General features: G+C 39.6%; 1 protein-coding gene across 1 annotated transcript in view; it reads left to right on the forward strand.

Moving 5' to 3' along the window:
• DGKQ (diacylglycerol kinase theta) overlaps positions 1 to 23,314 on the forward strand; it is a 108,970-nt gene that overhangs the window by 43,564 nt on the left and 42,092 nt on the right. The window contains exons 7-14 of the mRNA XM_074229990.1: positions 727 to 801; positions 8,852 to 8,952; positions 9,653 to 9,882; positions 10,786 to 10,876; positions 11,990 to 12,044; positions 14,576 to 14,637; positions 20,493 to 20,643; positions 22,620 to 22,658. Of these exons, the coding sequence (XP_074086091.1) occupies positions 727 to 801; positions 8,852 to 8,952; positions 9,653 to 9,882; positions 10,786 to 10,876; positions 11,990 to 12,044; positions 14,576 to 14,637; positions 20,493 to 20,643; positions 22,620 to 22,658 (804 nt within the window). The remainder of the gene's footprint in view (positions 1 to 726; positions 802 to 8,851; positions 8,953 to 9,652; positions 9,883 to 10,785; positions 10,877 to 11,989; positions 12,045 to 14,575; positions 14,638 to 20,492; positions 20,644 to 22,619; positions 22,659 to 23,314) is intronic.

Consider the following 23,314-nt stretch of genomic DNA (forward strand, 5'->3'; position numbering starts at 1 on the left):
AGGGGATGATGTCATCATCAGGGGAGGTCATACTCAGATTGTGCAGATTGTGCAGAGTACTTTTTGAGGTCCCACAAGAAAATAACCAGAGGATAATGGAAAGTGCCATTCCCTTCTAAAAGAACTCATGAACTGACCTTTTATGAGTTTCTATGAACCTTGATGAAGAGGAACCAGGTTGCTGACTTGTATCTTTCATGGAAGGTGCATTTTGTTGTATCTGAATATCAAAAAGTTTGGATTTTAGAATAATTCTCCATATTATGGATAAATACTGTTACCAAGGGTAACATTTTTCATCAAAAAGTTAGATTTTTTTAAATGGAGATTTCATATTTTAAAGTTATATAAGGTTTGTGAAATGAGCAGTTTGGTGGTGCAATGGATAGAGTGTGGACCTAGAGTCAGGAAAACTCATCTTCCAGAGTTCAAATCTTGCCTCAGACATTTACTAGCTGTGTGACCTTGAACAAGTCATATGACCCTGTTTACTTCAGTTTCCTTCTTTGTAAAATGAGCTGGAAAAATAAATAGCAAACCACTCCAGCAAGAAAACTCCAAAAGGGGGTCATGAAGAATTGGACACAACTGAAATGACTGAACAGAAGCAACAATAAAAGTTTATGAACCAGACACCAATTGTAATTTTGGCTAGTAGATGGTAGAAATCTAAATGAATTATTAATCTATTGTCAGTTGGATGACCAAGAACCTCCTTCTTTGCAGATGATGGTGACGACGCTGTGGACACTGGCCCAGCTCCAGGCTCATTGAAAGATGCCCAGGTTTCTACAGACTCCGGTAAGAGGGAGAAAAATTTTCAAAGGGAATGTCATATAATGTGTAGCTTCTTTTTATTTTTTATTTATTTTTTCAAGACAAATGGAGTTAAGTGGCTTGCCCAAGGCCACACAGCTAGGTAATTATTAAGTGTCTGAGATCGGATTTGAACCCAGGTACTCCTGACTGAAAGGCTGGTGCTTTATCCACTACGCCACCTAGCGCCCTTATGTGTAGCTTCTTAAAAATGAGTTCTGACAATGTAGATATCTCCATCTGTGTCTACTCTAGTTTGCAAAGTCCATTAAATGTCACTGCGATGCCAAAGAGAAGGATTCTGTACTGAGGCTATATGCATACCTCTTAGTTGAGAACAAGATAGGTAAAGGTCTGTGTGTGTCCATAGACTAAACTGTGAAAATCTCCTCTTTCCATTTTCACTCCAGCAAAGCCACAATTGACTAGAGACCCAAAATAGTTGGAGTGTTTCCTGCACTTGAGAGGGAAGGTGAAGGATTTTTAATGAATTAAGTTCATGTCATTAAAAGCTCAGCTTCTACATCATATTCTAGGTTCAGGGGACACTCAGCCCAAATCTCCTCTGTTCAGAGTTTCCTCTAGTGAAGTCTGGAATTTCATTTTAATTCATGATTCCAGTGAAGTCATTGATGACATATCTGTAGATGATGCAAAACTGGGAAGAATGACTAATATATCCTATAATATAGTCCAGAACCAAGAAGCTCTCAGTGGTCTAGAAAGGTGGCCAAACCTAATAAAAATAAACTTTAACAAGGATAAATATAAAATCTTACAGTTGGATTCTAAAAAATCACCCTTTTTTTCAGTGTTACTAAATATACTAGCCATGTGAGTAACTTCCTGTCTCTGAGTGAGAATTTGCATTTGGTTTTTCAACAAAACCAACTATAGAAAGGATGTGGCAGGTATAGGTGGACCATGCATGGGTTTTAGTAGACCACAAATTCAAAATGAGTCAGTAGAGTAGCCAAAATAGATAATGTGAACATAGGGATAGGGAGTGAACTTATGATTTCACTGATATAATGAATTCTCAGAGAAATTCTCTCTTCCTACGTAAATTGGCACCTTCCTTGCCATTTAAAAATCTTAAAGGGTTACCTGAGATTAAATTATTTGCCTAGGATCACTCAACCAATATGTGTCCCAAAGGTGCTTTAAAACCCCATCATCTTGATTTCAAGACCATTTCCTCCAGTGTGAATTTCACTTGGCTTACTGTTCAGAGAGAGGGGTCTACAACTGTATCCAAACTGTGATAGTTTGGATCAGAGTATATTCAGACCTCTGCCCTACATTTGTGTCAAAGTTCTGTAGAGAGTAGTCAGGAGGCTGAGGGAGATGAGCTCCAGAGACCCTGAGGAATCAGTTGACGAACTTGGGAAAGTTTAGCCTGGCAAAGAGAAGGTCTAATAGGGACTTGATTGCTTACTCCAAATATTCAAAGAGCTGTCAGCTAGAGGAAGGATTCAATGAGATGTTTGGCCCTAGAGAGCAGAACTAGGAACATGAGTGGCAGATGCCCTCTGAAGTGTCTGTCAGTTAAGTCTATGGTTCTGTGATCCTGTGTTCCTGTGGAAAGCCTTACTCTTTGAAATTGCAGTGAGATTTAATGGACTTGCAAACTAAGATAGACACAATTGGAGATATCTTGGAAGTTTGAAGAAGTAAACCCACTCTCAGACTCTCAGCTTAGACACAAACTTAATAGATTATCTCTCAGTTGCCCATATCTATCATCTTCAGTATGATAATTTATGTTAGATTTTCCTGGATTTTTGTGTTGCTTTGTTTTGTTTTGTTTTGTATCTGGGGTATATGAAACACTTATTAAATGATTGATGACTTGACTGTATGGAACTCTCCAGCCTATATTCCTTGTGTCCCATTTCCTTGCCTCCTCTTTAAGATGGGGGTGCTGAAAGAGGAAAGAATAGGCTTCACTGAGAGGGGGTGGGACACATTCTGCCCCTGCCAGAGAACAAGTGTCTAAAGAGAGAGAATCAGAATCTTCAAACTCAAAGGGGCTTCAGACGTTCTGAATTCCAACCCTTACCTTCCAAAAAAATAATCCATGACAAATGCTAATAGTTTTGGTTTTGAGAACTCTAGTGATGGGAAACTCACTTTCTGTGAGGCAAGTTGTCCTTCTCCTAAAAGAAAGTTTTCATTAGAAAGATTTTCTTAAAATAGAATTTAAATATGCCTCTCTATAACTTCTACTCTTTATTCCAAATAGAAGAAATCTAATCCCTTTTCCATTTAACTCAGGGGTGTCCAACCTTTTGGTTCTTCTGGGCCACTTTGCCCAACAAAAGGCCCTCAAGGACCATATACAGAATTCATGAAGACAATGAAACCCACTTCACTATTTACAAATGCAGCAGTAGCATATGCAACACTGCTGGCTTGAATGGACCCCAGAGACTTCTGTGGAATCACAACTGGTTGGACACACCTGATTTAACTACTTATTAGCCTTGGAAGATCAATGTCATGATCCCCTTAAGTCTTCTCTTCTCTGTGATAAATATCTTTAGTTCTCTCCACAGATTCTCATGATCTTTTTGATTTTTTGATCCTCTCTCCTTTGGTTTCTATTCCTCTCACTATCCTCATCAACCTCTTCTTCATATGTCAGTTGGTTGATCAACTGGTATGATTTTAAAAATAACATTTTATTTTTTCTCAGTTACATGCAAAGATAATTTTTAATGTTCATTAAAAAATACTTTGAGTTCCAGATTTTCTCTCATCCTCTCTCACCTACTGTACCCTAAGATAGTAAAAAAATTGATATTGGTAATATATGTGCAGTCATGTAAAATATATTTATTAGTTGTGTTGTGAAAGAAACAATCCAAAAGGGAAAAAAACTATGAAAAAATTAATTGAAAAAAGCTTGCTTTAGTCTGAATTCAGACTCCATCATATTGCTGCTACTCTGTACAATGTTCTTCTGGTTCTGCTCCCTTTGTTTTCTATCAGTTCATGTAAACCTTTCCAGGTATTTCTGAAATCATCCTGCTTATCATTTCTTGTAGCACAATAGTATTCCATCACAATCATATACTTGTTTAGACATTCCCAAACCAATGGGCATCCCCCTCAATTTCCAAATCTTTGCCACCACAAAAAAGAACTCCTAGAAATATTTTTGTATAAATAGGGCTTTTTCCCTTTTAAAAAAAATCTCTTTGGTATGCAGAACTACTAGTGATATTGCTAGAACATAATTTGATGACTTTTTGGATGTAGTTCTAAATTGGTCTTCAGATTGGAAACTGGTATTTATTAAGTGCCTACTGTATGCTTGGTATTTGCTAAACATTGGGGATTAAAAAGACAAAGACAAACAGTCCAGATTGTATGTTCTGGTTTGTAAATATCTTTGCTAAGATGACATGCCCAGAACTATGCCGACACTCCAGATGGCCCCAGAGTAGGGGCCTTTGGATCATTGTTCTTGCTCTGGACACTCTGCCTTCATCAATGCAGCCTAAAATCCCTTAGTTCTTACTGCCAGAGGAGGGGTAAAGGAGATGGTAGTGGTGGGAGTGGTGTGGTCCCCAGGGCTCACTGGAGCAGCACCTCAGATACTCTATTTTTTAGCTAAGTAGCAGGAGGATTTGGAAGACTGAGATAATTACTTTTCTCAGGCATTTAATAGACTTATCACGGCCCAATTAATGCAGCAGGGAGTCTCCAGATGGAACCAACAGAGAAGAAAAATGTTTTTGTAAAATTCCCTAGGTGTCTAAATGCCTCTCACTAGGGAAGGCCAGTAAAAGGAAGGGGGGAAAACAATAAAAACAAACATTTAATCCCTTGGAAGTCTGATGGTGACTTCAGATTCAGAAGCCCCCAGACTGTCACCCCGATAGGAACCTTTAGGCCCAGGAATAATGGGATCATTACCATCTAGAATCATCAGAGTTGGAAGGAACTTTTAAAAATTTCTTTCTTTTTTTATTTTCATCCATATGCTCATGTATATTTTTAAGTTACAAAATTTCCTTCCACCCTCCCTTCCCACCCTCCTCCTTCAAGGAAGGGACCTTGAAAAGCCATCTAGTCTGACTCCCTTATTTTACAGAGGAGCAAACTGAGGCCCAGAGAGAAGAAAAGATGTACTTGTCAGGGTCACATAGACACTCTGAAACTAAACCTAAGACCTCTAGATCCTTGGAGTTCAGAGAATTGCTCTATGAATAACGGTGTATTTAGCAAAGATAGTTGCTTGTCTTCTAGGGTAGGGTAAGAAGTTAGTTCTCTGTATGCATTTGTTATCCACAGCCACAAACCCTCCATGCCAAGTCATTTCCCTTGTGTCTCTGGAGTCCTTGGCAGCACATGGGTCAGCAGTGGGCATGAAAGAAGCAATGACTTCCCTCCCCTTTCCCTCCTTACCCCCCCCCCCCATAAAGTCCAATGATTCTGCTGCTTCCTAGCACAGGAAATTGTCTCTGGGTTTACCATCTCTTTCTCCCAATCCTCTTGCTCTATTCAAATAACCAGTGAGTCCAGGCATCAGTGTGATTATCTTTTTGTCTGTTCTCTTCTGACCATTAGAACACCTGGGATCTCAAATACCCTGGGAATTTTTTCTTGGCCTCACATCTTCTGATTGTGGGAATTATTTTAGCCAGAAGGAAAACCTCTCTCCAGACAGATGGAGAACAGCAATTGTTAGAACTAGCTACAGGTTTAAATGAGCAGCTTGAATTAATGGGTTTTGACTGCATTGCAGGTAAAAGCCATTAGAATCTGCCTTAAGCTTAGACTTAACCACATCATTCCCCTGGGGCTCAGACAATTTCCTCTTATCTACAGGTTAAAATACAAATTCAGCCTGACAGTTCAGGTACCCTTCTGCCATCATACCTTGTGTTCTCTTCCACCCCTCCACTGTATGTAGTAGGCACTTAATCAATGCTTATTGGTTTGACTTAGGAACCCTCTATCTCACACTGGGCCATCTCTTTCCAAAAAGAATTGGGAAGAGCTCAGAAATGCAGAGTTCAGATGTGTTCCATGAGTTAGAATTTGATTTTGTACTATCAATACAGGTCATTCCTGGCTGATATATGAATGTATAGGAAGACACTTGGATCACTGGCCTCCACAATCATCATCCACTCCCCTGCCCCCACCCTTGTTTTTCTCTCATCAGTACACAAATGAGGTCTCCTTAGTAATGGTCTTGTTCTAGACCACACTGACACAATATATTTTTATTTCACACAATCCTTGAATCACTCCCACAATGAAATCTTTCTCCCATTGAGCTGTTGGTGAACTCTTTACACATTCTGTGCCCTCTTACTACAATCACTAGTCCTCTCTGCACTCAATTCTGTAACTATTGCTTTTAGACCATTTTCCTAGCTATCTCAACTTTTTACCATCCCAGTGTCTTTATTTTCTTTGTCCCAGAGAGCTATTCCATTTAACAAATAGTACATTTAAAAATTAAAGAGGGATGCACAGCCGATCATTACATTGAAAAAGTTTGAAAACTTGTAGAATATACCAACATCTGTAACCTCTAATCTACACAAGGAAGGGGACTGGGGATGTCCTCTGATCTCTCTTCATTTGAATCCTGCTTGAGCTTTATAATTTATAAATCATTTGATTTTTTTGGATAGTTGTTCTTTCCATTTACATTCTTGTAGATTATTTTCTTGACTGCTTACTCCCCTCTGCATCAGTTCATGTAGATATTTCCATTCTTCTCTATATTTGTCCCATACATAATTTCTTTTAGCACAGTTGTATTCCATTACTCTCTGCAGTTTGTTTTAGCTGTTTCCCATTCAATGAGTATTGATTTTGTTTGAAGTTTTTGGCTATCACAAAAAAGTGCTGCTGTAACTATTTTGGTCTATGTGGACTCTTACAAGTAATAAAGTCTGTGGTTCAAAGAGTATGAATATTTTAGTCACATTATTTGCATAATTCCAAATTGCTTTCCAAAATGTACCATTTTGTAGGTCTACCAACAATGTCTAGCTTGCTTGTCATTCTATAACCCTGTCACCATTAATTATGTCTTTTATCATCTTTGCCAATTTGAAAGGTATGAAGTTGTTTTGATTTGCATTTTTCTTATTAGTGACCTGGAATATTCCTTTATGTGGTTGTGAATAATTTCAGTTCTTCTTTTGCACAAATAATATACACACATATTTGAACCACTCACCTGTAAGCAAGGCAAATGGGGTTAAGTGGCTTGCCCAAGGCCACACAGCTAGGTAATTATTAAGTATCAGAGGTTGGATTTGAACTCAGTACTCCTAACTCCAGGGCCAGTGCTCTATCCACTGTGCCTGTTAGTCTTGAATTGACCTTTAGAATAATGATCCCTGCCCAGAGCTTCTCTCTCTCCCAGGTCTATTGTAAAGATTATACTACATGATGAATAGAGAAGTACCTGTGATTTCTAGAGCATTGCACATATGTAAGGGACTGTTGTGGAAAAAGCATTGAATTTGGAGTCAGGAAAAAACCATGGGTTAATCTCACCTCTTAGGCAATGCATATGTATGAGTTTGAACAAGACACTTACTTTCTTTTCTTTTACCTTCAGGCAAAAAGACATTAGAGTATTATGTGCCAGACCCTAGAGTAAAGATGTTACAAAAATTCTTTCAACTGACCCTCACAACAATCCTGGGAGATATTATCATCCCCATTTTACAGTTGAGGCAGACAGATTAAGAAACTTGCCCTAGGGTCATAGTCCAGATTTGAACTCTGGTCTTCCTGATTCCAGACCCAGTAACCTATCTACCTCTAGCTCTAGCTCTAAAATAAACCATAATAATGATTACTTAATGCTTATCTCTCTAGGATCAGATGAAATGCTGCATGTAAAGTAGTTTGCAAACCTTAAAATGTTATGTAAATGTTAGTTTCTGTTATCATCATCATCATCATTATTTGAGAAATAGCATTATATATCAAGCAGAAAGCCAAACTTAAAGCCAGGAAACTTGGACTGGGACCCAGGGCAAATCACTTCCCTTCTTGGGATTCTAGGAACCTCTGTAAAACTGTAAGCCAAAGAAGAGGTGCCAACTGACGTTGTTAGAGAGTAATTAAGAGTTTTTCATTACCAAGAAATTATAGATATAATTGCTATCCCCTATCTATAATTCTAAGAAATAATCAAAATTGTTAGTTGAGAAAAGGGCAATGGAGAGAATCATAGGGGGTGGGGTGGAGAGGGCTACTTCATATTACCAAACTGTATCTGAAAGGTGACATTAAAAGTAGAAAAGATTTGATTCAGGAGATCTAGGATCAGAAAATCCTAAGTACTTAACAAAAGCAAAGACTAACAGGTAGATACCCACCCAATGGAAAGAGCCCAGGAGGAAGACTTTTGGCATGCTGGGTAGACCCTCTTTGTAGGATTTATGGAAAGATACAGACCTTAGCCATAGACTGGTTAAATGAAAAGGAATCTGAACCCTAAAAAAGAAGAAGTAACTGGTTCAAGAACAAGCAGACACAGATGTATTGTAGTCTACACTGTTATCTGGCAGTTTACACTGCTGAAGGGAAGTTTCACCCACATCATTGAAATCTTTAAAGGATCACAGAACCTTACAAGTTTCAAAGAATAGACAGTGTTAAAAACCATATTCCTAGCCTATAATAAAAAGCAGCTGCCACTTAGGAGGCCTGCAAAGAACTCTCAAGTGAGGAAATAAAGTCTGAAAGGTGGCCCCTGAACCTTCTCCTTTCATTCTTTTCTTTATAATCCCTGTGCTACTGAGTATATTTGTTTTTAGTGGGAGTCTGGGAGTCAATCTAGGTTCAAATCAAGGACCAGTCTGTGGCTAAGGTCAGAGGTCAGTCAGGGATTGTATTGGGATTTGGTCAAAGCCATGCCAAGGATTGTCTTGGAGCTGAGGTCAGGGCTCTGCCTGGAGTTTGATTCTGATTTTCTTTTCTTCTTGTCTTGCCTTTTTTTTCTTTAAAGTTTCATTTAAGAAATTCTGTGCCTTTTTCCTCTTAGGCAAACAGACACTGAAGATCTTTGATGGCGATGATGCCGTGAAACGCAACCAGTTCCGGCTGATCACTATTCCCAGGATAGCAAAGACAGGGGAGGTTGTGGTAAGAGATGGCATAGATCCAGATGGATCGATCCCCACCTCATAGCCCCCATAGGACTTTGAGTGGGTGGTTCGAAGCCAATCTACTTTATTTTTATTGTATTGTCTGTGCTGTTCAACTCAATTAGTTCAACAGACATTTATTAAATAACTTCTGGTGTAAGACACTGGGTTGGATACAAAGAAAAAGCCCAGTGATTCTTGATCTTGAGAAGCTTATTCTCTTGAGGGGAGTGGAGGATACATTATTACTATCAATTCACTGTTAAATTGAGGAAGGATTAGAAATGCTACATACTGGAGATGACATTTGAGTTGAATCTTGAAAGGGAAACAAAGATTGTGAGAAACAGACTCAAGGTTTATCTAGAGCCTTATATACTGTCATTCCTTAAATATTTCAGAAACTTTATACATACATACATACACACACACACACACACACACACACACACACACACACACATATATATATATATATATATATATGTATGTATATGTAGTTTGTGGGTTTTTGGGGTTTTTATGAGGCAGTGGGGTTACGTGACTTGCCCAAGGTCACAACAGCTAGGCAATTATTAAGTATCTAAGGTTAGATTTGAACTCAGGTCCTCCTGACTCCAGGGCTGGTGCTCTATCCACTGCGCCACCTAGCTGCTCCCTTTATACATATATTTTTAAAGAAATGACTGATTTTGCAGGAGGCAGCCTTGAGGGCTTACTTCATCAATGAGGACCAACGAGAATTTGAACTCCAGACATTGACTCAGCAGGCCATGACTGATTGTACAACTCACAAAAAAGGAGGCCCAGAAGATGGCGGTGGCACTAGCATTCCTTCCATGTTCAAAGAGTCCATTCCTGAAGCCTGGATCATTCACGCTAAACCCAAGGATCATGAAGTTATAAAAATTTACCCAGCTTGGCTGAAGTGAGTGGAGGGGCACCTACCAGATGGGACCGAGGGCAGGGTGGGAGTTGAAACCAGGACTTCCTGACTACAAAGAAAGAAGCCTATTCACTTGACCATGTTTCCTCTCCACTTGTTACATTAGTGAGATGTCAAAGTGAGGAAGGTCCTTCATGACCAGAGAATCCAGAGATCCTTGTAGTCTGTTCACAATCAGAGTTTGTTAATTTTCAGATAGATTTATTTGGTATTCTGGATTCAAATGGAGTTGATTGGTTTCTCCAGTTAAAATAGAAATGAGTCCAGTGGATACTATTAAATATTTTAAATTATTTTTTAAAAAGAATGTATAGGCAACACACTTCTGAGTTTAATTGGCATTAATAATATTTTTGCCATCATTTTCTTAAGTCTAGACAATAAAAAAAGTAAGTCAAGCTCTTAATTTGTAGTATTTGTTGATATCTGATGTATAAATCCTGAGGCTGAAAATTTAACAGCTGCCTTTTGTGAGCAGGTGTGAACAGGCTCCAGCATACCCTTTCCTTTCTTTTCTTTTTTTAAAATTTTATTTAGGACAGTGGGGTTATGTGACTTGCCCAAGGTCATATAGCTAGGCAATTATTAAGTGTATGAGGTCAGATATGAACTCAAGTCCTCCTGACTCCATGGCCAGTGCTCTATCCACTGTGCCACATAGCTACTCCCTATAAGGCCCTTTCTATTGGGAACTAGGTAGAAATTTGTGGACTTTGATATTGACTCCTGTGAAGAACTGGCTCTTCCTCCTTTGACTCCCTATACATTCCATATTTTATACAGCTTTTAAATGAAGCCAGCCCAGACAGACACTTTACTTTTCCCAAGATATCTAAGGCAGCGGGCTCTGAAATTTCTGTCTCTTAAAATCCTTATTCCCTCCAGGGTTGGAATGGCATATGTTTCCATCCGAGTTGACAAAGAGAGCACTGCTCAGACAGTGATGAAAGAAGTCCTCCCATTGCTGGGGAGACAGGTAAGCATTTAGGCTATTTGGAAATTTGAGGGATGTTTCCTTTCCAGACTGATTGTCATGCCCCTCTCTCTCCTGTTGGTTCTCCTAAAGTAATACAGTTGAATTTGGTACATCAATCATAAAGTCATTCAACAGACTTTTCATAAGGGCTTACCACCTTCTGGGTCATATGTTCTCAGTTATACTGAGTAGACTCATAATATAGGGAAAAAAGAACACACTGGACTCAATTCAGTCCTAACTCTGCTACTTACTAGCTCTGGATCTTGATTTTCTCTTTTTTAAAATAAGGAGTTAAAATAATAACCACCTTGACTGACATAGATATAACACTTCAAAGTTAGCAAAGTGCTTCTTTGAGCCTTACAAGGGAAAATATAGAAGAAATTTCCATTTTTCAGGTGGGGAGAGTAAAAGGTTAACTTCATAGCAGTTAGGTGACTTGACCATGGTCATACAGCTAGGAATTGATATAGGCAGGATTTGAACATGGGACTTCCTACTCCCACTTCCTACTCAACACTCTATCTGCGATTTCATGCCTTTCCAAACTCTAAATTCTATGAACTTCTGTTATAGATTTAAGAAAGTCATAATACTTCCCTTTCAGAGCAGGCGACCCAGTTGAATCATACTTTGATTTAGACATGTTGAGTTATCACTTGGCAGGGAATACTGGAAGACAATAACCCACTATGGCTGTGCTAAGTTATGTTCTAATTAGATCTCTTTGGACAGACCTTGAAGATACACAGTATGGAAGAGAGTTAGAGTCAGAATGATTAGGTTCTGGTTTTATCTCTGTTCCTTTCTCTGTATGACCTTGAGTGAATTGTTTCCCTTCTCTGGGCCTGAGGTTTGTCATCTATAAAATTAGGATATTGGACTGACTGACCAAACAACCTTTAAGGTCCTTTTTTTGCTTTGATATTCTAAGATACTATTAGTCTTCAAGTCCTTTTTTCAGGATTTGACTCTTTCTATTGGGTCTCTTGCTTTCTTTTTGGGAAGTGGAGATATTGGCATGCATGATTAACTCTTGGAAACCACCTCATGACAAGATATGTTGACTTTGGCAAAAAGTTAATGAATGTTTTGTCTAATCCTTGGCAGGCAGAAAGTCTCAAGAATTTCCGGCTTGTGGAGGTGCTTATGGGCAGTAAACAAGGTAAGAACTGGGACTGTTGGTGAGCCCTGAGATGACAGGTTAGAGAACAATTTTAACTGGGAGCATCAATTTTATTATACTAGGTCCTGTAGATCAGGGTCCAGCTTTGATGCATTTTTCTTTTTGTAATGTTATTTTATTTTATTTTATTAATGTTATTTTAAAGATAATTTGCAATTCCACATTTTCCTACTTCCCTCCTTCCCTGCCTCCCATCTCTTCCCTATATCAGTAATATACCACAGGTTGCATAGGAACAATTGTGTTTAATTATGAGAACTAAAAGAAAAAAAACACATGAAAGAAAGAGACATAAAAGAAGTTTTAAAAAGTAAACATAGTGTGCTTTGTTCTGCATTCAGACTTCACAGTATTTTCTCTGGATGTGGATGGCATCTTCCATCACAAGTCTTTTCAGAATTGTCCTGGATCACTGAACTGCTGTGAAGAACAAAGTCCATCACAGTTGATCATCTTACAATGTTTCCGTTAATGTGTACAATGTTCTCCTGGCTCTGCTCACTTCACTCAGCATCAATTCATGCAGATCTTTCCAGTAGTTTCTGAATTTTGTCCACTCATTTCTTACAGAACAGTGGTACTCCATCATATTCATATACCACAATTTGTTCAGCCATTCTCCAATCGATGAGCATCCCCTCAATTTCTAATTCATTGCCCACTACAAGAAGAGGTTCTATAAGTATTTTTATACATGGGGTTTTTTTCTCCTTTTTAGGATCTTTTTGGGATACATACCTAGTAGTATATTGTTGGATCAGAGAGTGTTCACAATTTTATTGCCTTTTGAGCATAGTTCCAAATTACTCTCCAGAATGGTGTGCTTTTCTTGCTGAGATTCTGTATTACATGTTATTATGATTCTCTGGAAAGGTAGGAGAAGAAAGCAACCTCTATTGACACCAGTTCTGAAGAGAGTACCAAACCTGGGTTTATAGGTAATCAGTAGATAAAAATAGAAGGAGCTCTGAACTAGGAACTGATATTCTCCAAACTAGCATTTATATTGTCAACACAAAAGAAAGCTAACTAAATCATGATTATAGCAGTGTAATGTGGTCCCAGGGGGGTCTATCTATGTAGGTGACTTCCCTTATGTTTCTTCCCTTATGAAATTTTCTGAACTTCATTGTGACTCTTGGGAGGTCCTATTAACTTGACTCTGCTGTGATGTGCTCAAGGTCTTGGAATCTGAGGTCAAAACCCTTGGCTATAAGGTCAGCAAAAGCTACATTCTTGATAGTGCTCTCTGAACCCTAGCTGGGTCTAGGTCAGAGGTTTGGGGAAAAGCGTAGCCTTTCCTTGAACACCTGCCTGGACCATAAAAATAACTTTTGTCAGGATCCCAACCCAGCAACACTTATCAAACCTCTCTTACTTAGGCCAAAGTAGCTGTGGTTTTGAGAGTCCTGGGCATGGTTTCAAATCCCAGCTCTGCCACTCACTGGCCCTGTGAACTGAGTCATGTTTCTTCTTCTCTGTGGGCCTGAGTTTTCTTCCATGTTCATCCCTAAAAACCTCTTTCATCTATCAAAAGAAAGATAGAATAGAAAAATTTACTATTTATTTGCTTGCCTAATACTGGGCACCAGATTTGAGTCTTGGTTTTGTCATCTCTCAAATGAAGATGATAACATTTCTTCTGTCTCATTCTGAGTTGTTGTGAGAAAAGCAACTTATATGCCCTAAACTGGTGGTGTGTCAAACTCAAAGAGAAAAGGTTGACTTAGAAAACCAAAATTAACACTATCTAATTAAGTCATATTCTAGTTTTGGTTATTTTATTCAACATTTCCCCAGTAACATTTTAATCTGATTTCAGCTCCCAATTTTGTGGCCACAAATTTGACACTTCTGTTGGCAAACCACCATATTGGAATCTGCTTTTCAACATTATTATTTGTCCATGTTCTCAAAATTATGACATACTACTCTGCCTCTACTTTGTATTTATATACATGCTTAGGACTTTGACAGCTGTGTGGAAGGTGGGTTGGGGACAGATGCATATATAAATGCAAAGAAATGTGCAGGGATGTTGTATGCAGAGTTAATAAACATACATGTTGCAGGCAAGCATGATAGAATTTAAGTTCTTCCAAGGAAGGAATTGTTTTGTTTTCCAACTTTGTATTCCTAGCACCCAGGTCAGCACCTAGGTCAGCACTCTTAAGAGGGAAGTGAATTGATAATACTGAAATGAAAAGAGTGAATATATCTCTACCTATTCTCAGTCTTTGTTTTCAGGGCTCCCCCTTTGCACCAACCCATCTTTCGTCTTCTAAATCTCCTACACTTGGACCACAGGGTTCATTATATGTCAAATGGCTCACTAAAAACTGAGCCCAGACATGTGTAGAGAAGTCCAGCAATCCTTAGTGACCTTTGTGAATAGGAGTATTTCCAGACCCATGAAAAATTTGATAGTGGATTATTTTAAGCAGAAGTCTATTTTGTTTCTAAATTCCATGATCCTTCAACTCCTCTTAATGTCTTTTGAATCCTTTTAGTTCAGCGGATGACACTGACTGATGAGGAATTAATTCTCAACAGACTTAGAGACATCCGAAAGGTAATTGAATTATGATTCATGAACTTTCTGTTTAGGCCATGAGCCATTATACTGATTAGACTTTAAGCAGAAATCCAAAGAAGAGTTGGGGAGTGTGGTGGAATTTTTAGTGATTCTTTCACAGAGAGAGACCTTTAGAGATTCTTCTGGGTCCAAAAGTATTTTAAACCTTCAAAATTTCTAGGGGAGCATCTTGCTAATCATGGTCCCTGGGAAACATTCCACTTTTAGTTTAATGCAACAAATATTGGCTGAACACTCACTGTATACAAGGTATTCTTTCCTTCTTTCATGCTGTAGAATTTCATTTTATTTTATTTTTTCATAGTATTTTATTTTTTCCAATTACATATAAAGGTCATTTTTTAACATTGCTTTCTTTATAAAATTTCAAGTTCCAAAATGCCTCCTTCCTTTTTTTCCTTCCCTCCTCCCTAATACAGTAAGCACTTTGATTTAGGTTATATGTGTGTAGTCATGTAGAACATCTTCATATTAATCAGGTTGTGAAAGAAGTTTGCAAAAAATTGTTTACAAATGGAAAAAATGCTGTGGAATTTTTTGGGTGGAATGGGAATTTACAAGGCAATGGGATTAAGTGACTTGTACAAGATCACACAGCTAGATAATTATGAAGAGTCTGGTTGGATTTGAACTCAGGTCCTCCTGACTCCAGGGCTGGTGCTCTATCCACTGCACCACCTAGTAGCCCCCAATGCAGTGGGATTTTAAAGGAAAAGGAGAAAAGTTATGGAAGAGGTTTTTAACTTGTTAACCCATAAATTTCTCTAAGTGATACTTTCATTTACACACACACACACACACACACACACACACACACACCCCTTTCATGTCTGCATACCCACAACTTTATATGTTTGTGCAAACAGATGTGTGTATGTGAATATATGCGTCCCATATATATGTATATAGATATAGATATGTTAAGTGTGTGTATGTTGTAGCATTGTGCACATAATAATAATAATGATGTGGATGGATGGAATAATAGGGAAAGGTATCAGGAGACCTAATTTGGTGCCAGGTTGTTGACCCTAGCTTACTGTGCAAATTTAGGCAATTGATTTTGTTTCTCTGAGCCTTCTTTTCCTTGGCAGGAAAGATCAGATTAAACCTTAGGATGCCCTGTGGTTCTCTGATCTCTTTGTGCTGTTCTCCAGACAGTGGGAAGGGTTATGTATGGTTCACAGAACACAAGATCTTAGAGTTGGAAGAAACTTCAAAGGGCATCTGGTCTGGCCGCTAACTAAATTATGTATCTTTTCCATAAGTGCTAATCTAGCCTGCGTTTGAAGACCTCCAGCTCACTACCTGCTAGGGGAGTCCATTGCCCTTTTAGGAAGGTCTCAGTGTGGGGATAGTTTTCCTCCTGGAGAGCTTAAATCTATGTCTCTGTGATTGCTACTCATGACTCCTATTTTCACCTTTTGGGTTGAGAAAGTAAATGTCTAATCCCTTTTTCTTTTCTGTGCCACAGATGTTGGATGACAGCTGTTATGTTTTTCTTGAGTCTTCTCTACTGCAGGCTAAACATCCATAGTTTCTTCACCAGATGCTTGAATGGCCTTGTCTATAGTCCACACATTATTCTCACTGTCCCCCCGCTGACTTTGTCTCAATTTGTCAAAAACCTTTCTAAAATGTGTCCATAACTGCTTACTGTAGATGTGGTCTAGCCCAGGGAAACAGTTGAGCTCTCCCCTCCTTTTTTTTTTAAGGTTTTAATTTTTTTTATTTAATATTGATTCTCATTTTGTACAATCAATGTTATTTTTACATTAGTAAAATATTCTTAAGAGTAAACGAGATACTCCCTCCCCCCATAAATATAGACTTGCTTCAGCGATAAAGTAAAGGGGAGAGAAAAAAAATTAAAATTTAAAATTAAAAAAAATAAAAAAATAATAGTAATAATTGTAGGTATGGCCAGGTGGCGCAATGGACAGAGCACCAGCCCTGGAGCCACGAGCACCCAAGCCCACATCCGGCCCCGTACACCCAACAATCACCCAGCAGTGTGATATGCAAGCCACCTGAATCCCACTGCCCTGCAGAAACCAAAAGAAAAGAAAAAAAAAAGACCCAAAATAAAATAAAATAGTAATAATAGTAGGGGTGGCTGGGTGGTGGACAGAGCATTAGCCCTTGAGCCAGGAGCACCCGGGTCCCAATCCGGCCTTAGACACCCAAGGATCACCCTGCTATGCGGCCCCAGGCAGGCCACCCAGCCCCATTTGCCCTGCACCCCCCGCAAAAAAATAATAATAATATTTAAAAAGGTGCTTCAGTCTTTGTTCTAACACCAACAACTCTGTCGTGTGTGGATCACATTCTTTATGATTACTCCATGGCAAAAGTTACTTCCATATTTTTCCACTGTTGCCATTGCTGATCGCAACTCCCTCCTTTGGTATTTCTCTAGTACCATGTACTATATTTTCTCTCTCCTTTCACTCTGACTCTGCTATAGGGTAGCTGAGTGGTGCAGCAGACAGATCCCTGGCCCTGGGGATAAGAAGCCCTGAGCCCCCATACCACCCCTTAAGCCCAGAATCCACCTGGCCCTGTGATCCTGGACAGGCCATCCAATCCCAGCCCCTTGCAATAAGTAAAAAAGAAAATGTGTTATATCTGACCATTCTCCCCCCATGGTCCATCCTCTCCTCCATCACTCACATCCCCTCCTTGCCCCTGTTACCCCCCCTCTCCTTACTCCAAATGCCTATACCCCATTGAGTATATATACTGTTTCCTCTCCTAGCCACCTCTGATGAGAGCGAAGTTTCCCTCATTCCCCCTTGCCTTCCCCCCTTCCATAGCATTGCAATAGCTCAATATAATAAAGAAAAGTCTTATTATATGCAATATCTTGGCCTATTCCCCCTCTCCTTTTTCTTTCTCCCATTACATTTCCCTTTTTTTTCTATTAACTCCATTTTTACACCGTATTTTATCTTCGAATTCAGCTTTCTCCTGTGCTTCAACTATAAAAGCTCCCTCTACCTGCTCTATTAACTGAGAAGGTTCATATGAGTATTATCAGTGTCATTTTTCTATACAGGAATACATGCAGTTCATCATCATTAAGTCCCTCATATTTTCCCCTTCTCCTGCAATCTCTATGCTTCACCTGAGTCCTGTATCTGAAGATCAAACCTTCTGTTCAGCTCTGGCCATTCCAACAGGAACATTTGAAATTCCTCTGGTTCATTGAAAGTCCATCTTTTTCCCTGGAAGAGGACATTCAGCCTTGCTGGGTAGTTCATTCTTGGCTGCATTCTAAGCTCTTTTGCCTTCTGGTATATTCTATTCCAAGCCCTACGAGCTTCCAATGTAGTTGCTGCTAAGTCCTGTGTGATCCTGACTGCAGCTCCACGGTATTTGAATTGTGTCCTTCTGGCTGCTTGTAATATTTTCTCCTTGACTTGGGAGTTCTGGAACTTGGCTATGATATTCCTAGGGGTTGGTTTTTTGGGATCTCTTTCTCAGGGGGATCGGTGGATTCTCTCCATTTCTATTTTGCCCTCAGCTTCTAGGATATCAGGGCAATTTTCGTGTAGTAATTCTTTGAAAATGATGTCACGGCTCTTTTCCTGATCATGACTTTCAGGTATTCCAATAATTTTTAAATTATCTTTCCTAAGTCTGTTTTCCATATCAATTGTATTTTCAATGAGATATTTCACATTTTCTTCTAATTTTTCATTTTTTTGGTTTTGAAGTATTGATTCCTGATTTCTGGCAAATTCATCAATCTCCCTGCATTCTATTCTTTGTCTGAAGGATTTGTTCTCCTCAGAGAGTTTTCTTATCTCTTTTTCCATCTGGCTCATTCTGCTTTTTAAAGCATTCTTCTCCTCCATAACTTTTTGAACTGTTTTATCCATTTGACCTAAGCTGGTTTTTAGCATGCTATTTTCTTCAGCATTTTTTTTTATTTCCTTGACTAGGCTGCTGACTTTATTTTCATGTTTTTCCTGCATCTCTCTCATTTCTTTTCCCAGTTTTTCTTCTAACTCCGTCATTTGATTTTCAAAGTCTTTTTTAATCTCTGTCATAGCCTGAGCCCAATTTCTATTTTTCTTGGAGTCTTTAGATGCAGGAGCTTGTGCTTCCTCATCTTCAGACTGAGTATTTTGATCCTTCTTGGGCTCATTTGCAAAATGTTTCTCAATTGTGTTCCTCTTTTTTCTCTGCTTGCTCATTTTTCCCAGCCTGCGCCTGTTTTGGGGTGCTTCCTGATCTTTTGGGACACTCCCACAAGGGTCTCAGTGTATGAGGCTTTGTCCTCCCTCCTGGTCTGTGAATGACCATATGCGCCCCCCTCTGCCACATGGCTGAGGTAGGGGGGGCCCTGCTGCTCTTGGGGGGGGGCTAGACTGCAATCAGGATCTGAATGTGGTCAGAGCCCCAGAGTCCTGTTCCTGGGGCTGAGGACAGAGCTCTGCAGTCTCTCTCTCTTTTCACTCCCCTCCCTCAGCTCAATGGGCTCATGCCCTGGAGGCTCCTGCTTACTGGCTCCACCTGCTTCTGTTCCTGGATCAGGGCTGCAGAAAGACCACGTTGCTTTGCTGTGTGCCCTGAAGGCTGGGCTCCACGTGCTTGCTCTGGCAGAGGTCCCCCGCTGTTCCCCCACTTTGTGCCTGGTGCTCCCCGGGGTGTAGCTCAGAAGACTCCCCCGCTGCTGTGAGCCTTGGCTCCCAGTGCCCTGGGGCTGCCTCTGGGAGGCTGAGGTTCTTTTGCTCCAGTGGGCCACCCCTCTGGCGGGCCACCCCTCAGACCCCAGGAAGCAGAGCCTTTCTGCTCTTTTCCAGGTTACCTTGAGTAGGAGAACTGCCTCACTGGGTCCCTCTGTGGGTTCTGTCTCTCAAAAGTTTAGTTAGAGTCCTTGGTTTATGAGTTTTATCAGAGAGCTCCTAAGACTGGATCCTTTATAGTCGTCATCTTGGTTCTGCCCCTTCCCCTCCTTCTTTCTAGTCACTCTTACTCTAATAATGTAGCCTAAGATTGAGGGGTTTTGACCACCATGTCCCACTGCTCCCTCCAGTTAAGTTTTAGAGTTTACTAAACCCTCCAGATCTTTTTCTGTACAAACTGTTTTCTAGATGGGCTAGATGCCCCCATTCCATACTTAGGCAACTGACTTTTGGAGTCCAAGTATAAACTTCCAATGTAATGAAAAGAGCCAAGGATTTGGGCACAAGAGGAGCACAACATAGAGCAAGTTCTGGAACTTCCTTGGGCCTAATTTTTCCTCTTCTGTAAAACAGAGAGACTCAGTGATCCCTCTGAAGCTCATACTTCTCCACTCTTACCCAGGAGTTCACATTTATGTCTGTGAAATTTTGCCCATCATTCTGGCCTGTCAAGCCAACATTGATCAAAGTTATTTTGGGATAACCTCCATTTCCTCTAACCATGGCAAGCCTTTTGTCCTCCCAATTCATCTTTTTTTCCCTCCTCGTTTTGCTCTCCTCAATGCCAGTGCCTCTTCTGCCTCTCTGCTTAGCTCTCACCTAGAATCCTAGACTGTCAGAATCAAGAGGGATATTGGTGATTATTTAGTTCAAGTCTTTCCATAGAGGGATGAGGAAACTGAAGTCCCAAAGTGTAAAGGTTTTTTTTTTGCAAAGTTATACAACCAATTAGTGGAAGACTTAGATTAGAAACAGTTCTCTGAAGTGTAGGCCAGGCATTTATTTCCCCACTGAGTAGCTTCCTGGGCTGCTGTCAGATTGATCCCCAACCCAAATTGGTGATTTCCTATGTTCATAATAATCCCCTCACCAACCCCAAACACCTCTAGGTTCACTTCCACTTTTCCTTATTTCCAGACTTCCATACGTCAAATGAACCAAACGAGGTTTTATGTGATAGAAAATGGCGAAGCTACCACACAAGTGAACTTGTTTGTTGGGGGTCTGCCCCCCCAGCTCTCTGCTGAAGAATATACTCATATCCTAAAGGAGGATTTGGCTATCAAAAGTGAGTAAAAAAACCATCCCCCAAACTACCTTTAAGAAGTTGCTTTTACCTGTTCCTTTATCATTTTGATTTTCTTTCAGTTTATTATCATTTAAGAATTTTCTGAGCAACTTCTTTTTCTCGTTCTCACTTCCCTCTCTCTCTCTGAATTCTTCTGCTGCCATTTTCAATCTTGCTCTTGGGAAAGTAGGGAGACAGAAAAGGAGCATCCCCAGTCCCTGCCCTCAGGGTGCTCACTGGGTGGGGGAGACTGAAGGAACATACTCCTCAGGTCCTGTCCTAAGGGTGTGTGACAATCTTGGGGAGTCAGAGGAGAAGCCCATCATAATCTAGTTCTAGCCTACATTTTCATCTTCATCATCCTATATTTTAAAGTCTAGCCAGTTTTCTTGCTCTTCTAACACATGGTACCATCTTCCATCTGTATTTCCTATCTGCATGCCTTTGACCTACTGGTCTTCCTCATTACTGGAAGGCTCTCCAGACTCGATTCTCCCTGTAGGATGCCTCATACTTCCTTCAAAATTTAGCACTACCTTCTTCATGAAGCCCTTCCTGATTGCCCCAATTTCCTGGGTCCTCATTCCCTAAACTAGCTTCCACTATTTCATATGTTTTTGTTTATATGCCTACATGTATAAATGCAGTTCCTCTGATTGAAAGGAAATTCCTTGAGAATAGTTACTATTTGGGGGCAGCTAGGTGGTGCAGTGGATAGAGAACCAGCCCTGGAGTCAGGAGGACCTGTGTTCAAATCTGGCCTCAGACACTTAATAATTACCTAGCTGTGTGGCCTTGGACAAGCCACTTAACCCCATTGCCTAGCAAAAACCTAAAAAAAAAGAATAGTTACTTTCATTTTTAATCTCAGTATCCTCTTTCTCCAAGATAATAATTTAGTAAGTGTTGAATAAATGCTTATTGAGTAATTGATTGCCCTCAGGGGATCTCCAAATATGAAGAGGCAGGGAGGAGGAGGAGGAGGCAGAAAAGGAGATGAAAGACTTGCCTTTAGGAAGTCCACAGGCCAAGGGAGACAAAGCTGATTGCAAATGGAAGAGAAGTTGTATGATGGTATTTACTAGCTTTTAAAAACAGAGTATAATTTAAATACAAAATGCACGTCCAGACTAAAGGCTGTCATTGGTTAGAAAGAGGAGTCTTCATTGTCTAAGAAGTGCTATATGAGGTTATATTTGAGGTAGACCTTGAAGAATTGGAATAACCTTGGGTTATTCTCATCTTTTTTTTTATTGTTCTAGAAAAAAATTCATGCGGGAAAAATATCTGGGGAGTTTAATAGACAATAAAAGTCAACAGAGTGAATAGTGAACAAAATACTTTATCTTGGACTGCATTAATAGAGAAAGATTGGCTGGAATGAAGGAGAGTCCCAACTATTCATTCCCAATCTTGATTAGATCACATCTACAGTACTACAAATAGTTCTGGGCACATTTTAGGAAGGTTGTTGGTATTCTTACCTAATTTTTTGGACTCTGTCCTGGCATTGTTGTTGACTTGTTGCATGGGCTTGGTCAATATAACAAATGTTTATTAAGAGCTTCCTATAAGCTGGATGTTTGGGATAGAAAGTGTAGCTCAAGCCTCTGCCATCAAGGAGCCCACAGTTTAGTTAGGGAGAGAAGACACCAGCACAGGTCATTGTAATACCTAATATCCCTTAGTTTTCTTGTTGCCCAGTGACCAACCTAGGCTTCTTTCTCTATTTCCATTTCTACGATGAGGAGGTTGAATTAAATGGTCTTAAAGACCCCTTCTGGTTCAGGACTTCCCCAGATTGAACCTGTTTTCCCTTGAGCTTGCAGGTAGTAGCTTGCAGATAGACCATTTCCACTATGGGGATAGAAAATGACAGGATGGCATTTAGATTTATAGAACTTTCTGGGAATTTGGGAAAGCAGCATGTGACCTGGAAGTTGGAAAAAGTGATTTTTATTTTTCTATTTTTACAGCAAATCTAGTGACAGTATCTCATGTTTATGCAAATCAAGGTAAGTAGCATATATTGTATATAACTATTACATAGCTTATATATCTATAATATAGCTCATATCTGTTGTTTGTGTTGTCCTAGCCCTAGTCCTTCATTCTGCAAAAGGACCAATGATGAGGAGGATAATGTCTTGACTTGTAAATGAATTGGATTTCCAGTGAGGCAGAATTGTGCAGTCATCAGCTTCACACTGTTTATATTTATAATGTGTATCATACATAAACAGCTTTGGATTTGGGGGCCAGAAAACCCAAATTAAATTTGATCTCTTTTGCTTGAAAGCTAAGTAACATTAGAAAGCCCTTCTAACTCTCTGAGCCTCGATTTTCTCAACTGTAAAATGGGGATAGTAGTTTTATTCCCTAACTCACAGTTTTGTTTATGAGTCAAGTGAGCAAAACAGAAAATGCTTTATAATTGTCAGTTAATATTCTCTAATACGCTCCCCAGGTGAGATGATGACTTTATTAATTAAGGTGAGATGTAATGAGTTATTCTTTTTCTCCCTTTCACCTTGAATAATTTATAAATCTTTTCTGACAGGGTCTGTCTCCTACTGAAATGGCATGGGTTCAAAGGGACTGGTAAACATTATTTGGGTTGTTAAATGTATTCACTTTCAGATTCATATCTGAAACATTTCTTAGAAAATAG

This window comes from Macrotis lagotis, chromosome 3 (assembly GCF_037893015.1).
Source record: "Macrotis lagotis isolate mMagLag1 chromosome 3, bilby.v1.9.chrom.fasta, whole genome shotgun sequence".
In the NCBI taxonomy this organism is placed as follows: Eukaryota; Metazoa; Chordata; class Mammalia; order Peramelemorphia; family Peramelidae; genus Macrotis; species Macrotis lagotis.